Source organism: Eptatretus burgeri, chromosome 5 (genome assembly GCF_056783735.1).
Source record: "Eptatretus burgeri isolate ZD-2024b chromosome 5, Ebu_testis_v1, whole genome shotgun sequence".
NCBI classification, from domain to species: Eukaryota; Metazoa; Chordata; class Myxini; order Myxiniformes; family Myxinidae; genus Eptatretus; species Eptatretus burgeri.
In genome coordinates, this window is record NC_140965.1 from 66,586,860 (window position 1) to 66,594,730 (window position 7,871).

Sequence of the window (7,871 nt, forward strand, 5' to 3'; positions counted from 1 at the left end):
TTCTTTATATACAAGTTTCTTGTTACATTATTTGTGTCAAATCCACCTTCTGTGGGAGTCAGCATGTGCAGAAGAGGGTTTTACATTGCAGACGCTGTTTTCTTGAAGTGGCATTACACCTCTCAGCGATGACGTCACACGTCGCTATGCAAACGAATGTAAAAATTTGAAAATCGCCAAAAAATTCCCAAACCTGTCCGTCTGGCGTGATCGATCTCACATAGCCCATGCTGTTCATTAGACCACAGAGCACCTGCATGCCGAAAGTGGTGACAATCCGTCCGGCAGTTTCGGAGGAGATACGTCCACAAAATATGGCTTAGCATATTAATATAACAGTTTGCTTTTTCTAATACTTCAGTGAGATTTTAAATAAATTAAATATCATAAATGTTTAAACTGTCCACAAAATAGTGATGTTTGGTGAATTTATTCATTAGTTCATAATCTGTTCATTCATGCACTTGCATATGCCAACGCCAATCTCACCTGTCCATCTTATCACCAGTATAACATTACCTGCTGGCATATGATGGTGCCACTTCAAAGACGTATTACCACCCTGAGCTAAGTAAACTCTAAAGCAGATATCACAGGTGAGTGAAATCCAAACAATGCAGGTAGATCTTTAAACAAGAGAGAACAATGAAGGTAGAAGTGTTAATCTGCTCAAGACAAAGAAGAGGCTTAAAATTACCAGGTAAGAAATGAACTCGGAGGTAAACTCACCAATTGACTATGGTCAACATGATATACTAAAGTGATGTAAATACAGTACAATCAGAAAGAAGGAGGAAGCTATCACTGCCTTGGTAACTCAGTGCCTTTGGTTATTGAGTGCATGATTTGCTGTTCAGGACTGTGCAGAAGAATGCCAGGATCCTGTCTTGGCATGTTTCCTCCTTATCTGTCTATCAGAGAGCACCTGCTGGATTGTGGCCTATAAATGTTCTCTTACAAAGTTTTTTGGGGAAAAAAGGATCCTTCAACCAGGTCATCCCACCAAAATCCACAATGCTGAGTTCTCTTGTGACCTATACACAACTGACGACTCTATCCCCACCACCCATGACTGATCCAACACCAAGGTCCATCAATGCTGAGTTACCTCGCAATGGAAAAAACACTTTTATCCCTACCACTCATTACCGATCCAATACCCAGATCCATCAATGCTGAGTTACCTCGCATCCTATACACTATCCTTAAGACCCATGCCCGATCCAACACCAAGATACATAAATGGTAGGTTCCCTCACAACCTATACACCACTCTATCTCGACCACCCATGACTGATCCAACACCAAGGTCCATTATGCTAAGTTATCTGGCAATCGAAAGACCACTCTATCCCTACCACTCATTACCGATCCAATACCCAGATCCATCAATGCTGAGTTCCTTCGCAACCTATCCATTATCCCTACCACAAATGATCGATCCAATAATCGATTTCACGACAATTGATGAATGTGCTCAAATTATGTCAGCCATGCCTGAGAAGTCGAATATGAACCTTCTGCATTAACAGCTTTAGACGAAACGTTCAAGAAGATACCGTCCTCTCAATGGGCTCAGCAGAATCTCAAATAAACATCCTGCCCATCTCATTGGCCTTCTGCAGCTACAATGTGCACAGGATGCACTCATCAGTACCTCCTAGCTCCATGAACCATACCATCAAGACCCCACCGTTACAAGTATCAGTCCAAGGAGTGAAACATCCTCACTTGGGCCTGTGCAGTGATTAAGCTTCTCTATCAATGCTCAAATGAAAGCATAAAGCCCAACTGAACACCATTCATTACAGGTGAACGGTTAATGTGGTTTGAAGACATCACCTTCTCAAGAATGGACATAAAAATGGCATAAAAAGCAATGCCATCCACATCATATAAAGGGTCATCCATTTATTATTCAAACAAATATGGCAAATTTAAACCGCATCCCCCACCCACACCTCACTCATCCCTCCTCCCGAACTCTGCCCTTCTTTCCCCAAAACCCTACTTTCCCGCCTCCCCCCTCATGTATCTCTCCTTTCATCCTCCCTTCTCTTCCCTTCCTCAAATTAGATTTTCTCAAAATTCAGCCCCCACGGCCCCATACATTCGATTCATGACGCCGAAGCGAATGAAGAAAGCAAACTCAGATTTTCAAATCATTTTTGACTCCATTCGTTGAACTCTAAAGAGCATCACCAGATTCACCAGATGAAATGATATCAAAGTTCCGTTTCCGGTTCTTAAACCTTGCAGACAGATGCCTGGATAACACAAGTTTGTCTGCAATATCTGCATCGACAACACGAAATGGGCAAACTCAATAAGACTGACCCGAGCAAGGAGAACTTTGCTATTTGGATGAACTCTTTCCTCTGCTGCCCTTTTGTATCACTCGTGCCAGAACATTCCTAAAGAGCTCTGATAAACCCTTTAGTGTTTATGGCTCTTTGGGTACATGTTTAGCGTCACGATGAACAGATGGATAAACTCATATCTCAACCGGACGGTGTCTTGGTGGGTAAACGATGGCAGGTTGTAAACTCTCAAGGCGAACTGGAAGTGCCATGGAGTAAGGGGACAGTGTCGGACAACTTCAAAGCCGCTGGAAGTGTTGGCTTTGCTTGTGAAGTGCCCAGAACAAGCTCGGCTCATCGAGATAATCAGCACTGTAACTCGGGGGGTGTGAGGCCTCGCTGCTGATGATCCAATCGAACACGCTGCTGGCTGCATGATATATGGCCGTGGTATCTGCTCACATCGTGGCCTTCCTGTTATCAAGCACGAGTGCACAAAGGAAAGGATTGCCTCGCCCGAGGCCTCTGCCTGCTGTGCTCAGGAGTCACGAACACAGAGATGCCGCCATCAAAATGCCAACAATCATTCTCAACAGGATCCCTGGCCAAATAAGATCCCAAGGCTTCGCCATCTCACGTGACCACAAGTTTGCCCTAGTCTCTGTGTCTGCGCATGTCTGTCTACACTTGTCTCTCAACCTCATGGGCGGTGGCCTGTCATGCGTGGCACAGACAGACCTTTTCTCACGTCGTTTCAATCATCGAATGGCTCTTGGCCGTTTTTTTGTGTATGATCATAAAAGGTTCATAAACCTATTCTTTCCAGGAGGAAGAGAGACAAAAATATTGAAAAGTTTCATTTTGCTTTTCTTCTTGGTCTCTGCACCCCCATAATGATGATCTCTAAACCCCCCTCCACCCCACCATCCTCCAATCTGACCCTCCATAATGATGATCTCTAAACCCCCCTCCACCTCCACCCATCCTCCAATCTGACCTTCCATAATGATGACCCTCCACGCTCGCCATACTCCAAATCTGACCCTCCACACTCGCCATCCTCCAATTTGACCCTCCACCCTCACAAACCTCTAATTTGACCCTCCACTCTCACAATCCTCTAATTTGACCCTCCATCCTCACCATCCTCTAATCTGACCCTCCACCCTCACTAGCCTCGAAGTTGACCCGCCACCCTCACAGTTCTCTAATTTGATCCTCCATAATGATGACCCCCACCCCCACCATCCTCTCATCTGACCCTCCATAATGATGGCCCTCCACCCTAACCATTCTCTAATCTGACCCTCCATAATGATGACCCTCCACCCTCACAATCCTCTAATTTGACCCTCCACTCTCACAATTCTCTAATTTGACCCTCCATCCTCACCATCCTCTAATCTGACCCTCCACCCTCACTATCCTCGAATTTGACCCTCCACCCTCACAATTCTCTAATTTTACCCTCCATAATGACGACCCTCCACCCCCACCATCCTCTCATCTGACCCTCCATAATGATGGCCCTCCACCCTAACCATCCTCTAATCTGACCCTCCATAATGATGACCCTCCACCCTCACAATCCTCTAATTTGGCCCTGCACTCTCACAATCCTATAATTTGACCCTCCATCCTCACCATCCTCTAATCTGACCCTCCACCCTCACCATCCTCTAATTTGACCCTCCACCCTCACAATTCTCTAATTTGACCCTCCATAATGGCGACCCTCCACCCCCACCATCCTCTCATCTGACCCTCCATAATGATGGCCCTCCACCCTAACCATCCTCTAATCTGACCCTCCATAATGATGACCCTCCACCCTCACCATACTCTAATCTGACCCTTCATAATGATGACCCTCCATCCACACCATCCTCCAATCTTACCATTCACCCACACCATCCTCTAAATTGACCCTCCATCTCCACCATCCTTTAATCTGAAGATCCATAATGGCCCTCCACCCTCACCATCCTCTCATCTGACCCTCCATAATGATGGCCCTCCACCCTAACCATCCTCTAATCTGACCCTTCATAATGATGACCCTCCACCCTCACCATACTCTAATCTGACCCTTCATAATGATGACCCTCCATCCACACCATCCTCCAATCTTACCATTCACCCCCACCATCCTCTAAATTGACCCTCCATCACCACCATCCTTTAATCTGACCCTCCATAATGGCCCTCCACCCTCACCATCCTCTAATATGACCCTCCAAAATGATGAATCTCCATCCTCACCATAATGATGACCCTCCACCCCCACCATATTCTAATCTGACCATTCACCTCCACAATCCTCTAAATTGACCCTCCACCCTAACCATCCTCCAATCTGACCATCCATAATTATGGCCCTCCAACCTCACCATCCTCTAAATAATTTCCTGCACTCATTTCTACATAAGAAGTTCCATTTCTCAGTCATAACCACAGGAATTCATATTTTTCCTCTCTTGCTGCACCCCCCACCCCACCACCCCCACCTTGTATTTATCCCAGCGTTTCTTCCAATTTTATTCCTTTTCTTTACCTGTCCACTCGCCTTTCCAAAAGCCCTTCCCCTGGCCCCCACCCCTTCTTTAGATGTTTCAACCTCATTGCTGGCATAGCTGTGCAGTCATTTTGCATCGCACACGGTCTGCCCGTTCAGATGTTGCTACTCAACGCACTCACTCGTTGCACTCGACCCTTACGTTTGATTTATATACAAACGAGCCTCCTCGGTGTGTTATGATGTGCACTCGCACTGTTGCACCACAATGTTCACGCACATAAAAGGGAAGCTCAACCTCACACACACCACGTCTCCTGTCACATGTGCAGGTCTTTCATCTGGAATGACGCCGGTATGCGTCACCCCCGACCCTACAAGAGCATATCACAAAGGAAATGCACACCATTCCAATCAGGGCATCAGACCCATCACTCACACTCTCCAGACTGATCTGTCTCCTTATTCTTTATGCTCGGCTATTCCCTCCTTCGTGTGATGAAAATTCCTCGATCCATGTCCACCTTGATCCTGCCGTGGCAATAAAACATTGTCGACTGGAAGGTCTAGGAGAACCCTACCCCAAGCCAAAAGCAGCAATGGGAAGATTTCCAGATGGCTCCACCACTCACGAGGTCAGGAATGAGAGGGGTTCGACTTGTACCCTCTGATAACGATGCAGTACAGGTATTACCCAAATTCCTTTTCCACTTGTGGAATTACCTCAATGAGAATTCCACCGGTGGGGGTGCACTTTAGGGGGAGGTGGGGGGGGGGAGGAAGAAATATCTCACGACTTCAGGCTACGTCTGGCACAGGTATACTACGACCTACAGGTATTTCCACGAAGTGAAAGAAACATTCGTTCGAGGAAAGCGTGTTTCGGATCCGCTGAAAAAGAGGGAATGCAAACGTAGAACACAAATTATTTCGGTTGGTTATGGACCCGTGTTGTGAGCAGGTTCTAAACGAACCTGACGTCCGGTATCACTCCTAACGCCATGTGTAACAAATTTGGTACCTCCGGTCAGAGGACACGCCCACCGCCCCGCCCTACTGCGAGTGACAGAAGTTTGACGGTAACACATGTGGAAACGCACAGCCCCAGCCCGGTACGCACCGAGGTGCAGGGTCAGGTTGATGACGCTGGGAAACTGCGCTCCGCGGAGCATGGACGGACTTTGCCACCAGCTCGCCTCATCCAGGTTGTTAAAGTCCATGAGGAGGGACGCGTTGTGGTGCAGGACCGGGTCCTGGGAGTCGCACACGTGGCACGACTTGGACACACCGGTAACCCCGGTCTGGACGCAGTACTCCTCAGGTGGAGTCCCGCACGTCGCCGACGCTCTCACGGTCGCGTTGAACGCCGCGTTCATGAACTCGGGCAAACAGCGTTGCGCCCGTCCGTCCGCAGCGTAACATTCGTCCATGGCCGCCAGTACGGGGCCGGGAGGCCGGAAAACGAGAAGCAGCGTGAGCAGAAGCAGCAAAGGCGGAGGGGAGTGAGGACAACGCGCATGGCGGCAGCGACGCTCCGACACCATGACTGCGAAACGCGCGGTCCCGCTCGCTATGCAGGCGCTGGTAGGGTACGGAGGGAGCGAGAGTAAACGGGGCCGGGCGGGAATATGGACACGCCCTGGTCACTCAGTGTCCTCCCGCAAACCCCACCGAGTCAAGCTTGCGTGCACGAGGTTAGTGGTAAAGCAAGCAGGGCGTGTCGGGGACATGGACATGCCCCGGTCACTCAGTCAACTCCCCCAACCCCACCTAGTCTGGCTTGCTGTGTGTGCACGAGGTTAGTGTTACAGCAAGCAGGGCGTGGTGGGGACATGGACACGCCCCGGTCACTCAGTCAACTCCCCCAACCTCCAAGACTTAGCTCACCGTGGCTGTACGGGGTTGGACTATTAGAGGAAGAGCGAGCGTGTCAGGGCAGCAATATGGACACACCCTGGTCCCTGGTCACTCATTTTACTCATCGAAATTCCACCGAGTCCAACATGCTGTGCCTGCACGGAGTTGTAGTGGGAGAACAAGCGGGGTGGGGTTGGAATATAGACATGCCCCAGTCACTCGGTCTCCTCCCCCAAGCCCCACCTAGTCCGGCTGTTCATTTACGAGGGTAAGAAAAGAGATCGAGACCGAGTCGAGGGGTTCAGGGTTGGACGCTCCTCCTTACCATACGTCTTTGCCTATCCATGTTTAAAAACTCACCTGCTTTTTCATTTCAATTCAGTGTCCTCCTTAACTTAAACAGACATTTCAGGTGTTCGCTCTCATACGAGCCTCGACGGTGTATATAAAAAATAAATAAATAAAATAAAATTTAAAAACCCTTGATCCCATCTCCTGGAGTGACTTCCCCATTCACTCCCCCTCCAGAATCTTCCCCTGGTAAAGGGCAAAGCTTTTCTCCAAACCCCAGAACCCCCATAAGTTGGGACGAAACAAAAAGGAGTGTTGAGATTGAGCTTGAGGCTCTGTATGTGTGGTTTATTGGCACTGTAAAGGAACTATAGGTAAAGTGCGGAGTTCAGAGAACACCTTACCCCACACAGTCTTGAGAAAAAGGACATGGGAAGGGTCTCTTCAACTCTTGCTGTGCATTCCAACTTCCGATCACAATCTCGATCTCCTACGAGCTGTGATTTTGCCGAAATCTCGATATTCCCCAACACTTGTCAAATATGATTGGTCGAGATGGTGTAAAATACGTAATATGTTGTCCATGCACTGCTGAACTGGAGGTTTTTGGAAATGCCAACAAGGCGATTTGTTTTCTCCAGTGTTTATATATATATATATATATACATACGTATATACATATATATATATATATATATATACATATATATATATATATATACATACATATATATACATACATATATATATATATATATATATATATATATATATATATATATATATACATACATATATATATATATATACATACATATATATATATATATACATACATATATATATATACATACATATATATATATATATACATACATATATATATATACATACATATATATATATAC

The 7,871-nt window shown here is 46.9% G+C and overlaps 1 protein-coding gene across 1 annotated transcript in view; it reads right to left on the reverse strand.

The window, feature by feature from the left end:
* LOC147026605 (laminin subunit gamma-1-like) overlaps positions 1 to 6,759 on the reverse strand; it is an 81,560-nt gene extending 74,801 nt beyond the window's left edge. The window contains exon 1 of the mRNA XM_085882188.1: positions 5,936 to 6,759. Coding sequence (XP_085738314.1) covers positions 5,936 to 6,359 — 424 coding nt within the window. The 5' untranslated portion in view covers positions 6,360 to 6,759. The remainder of the gene's footprint in view (positions 1 to 5,935) is intronic.
* Positions 6,760 to 7,871: the final 1,112 nt, after the last annotated feature.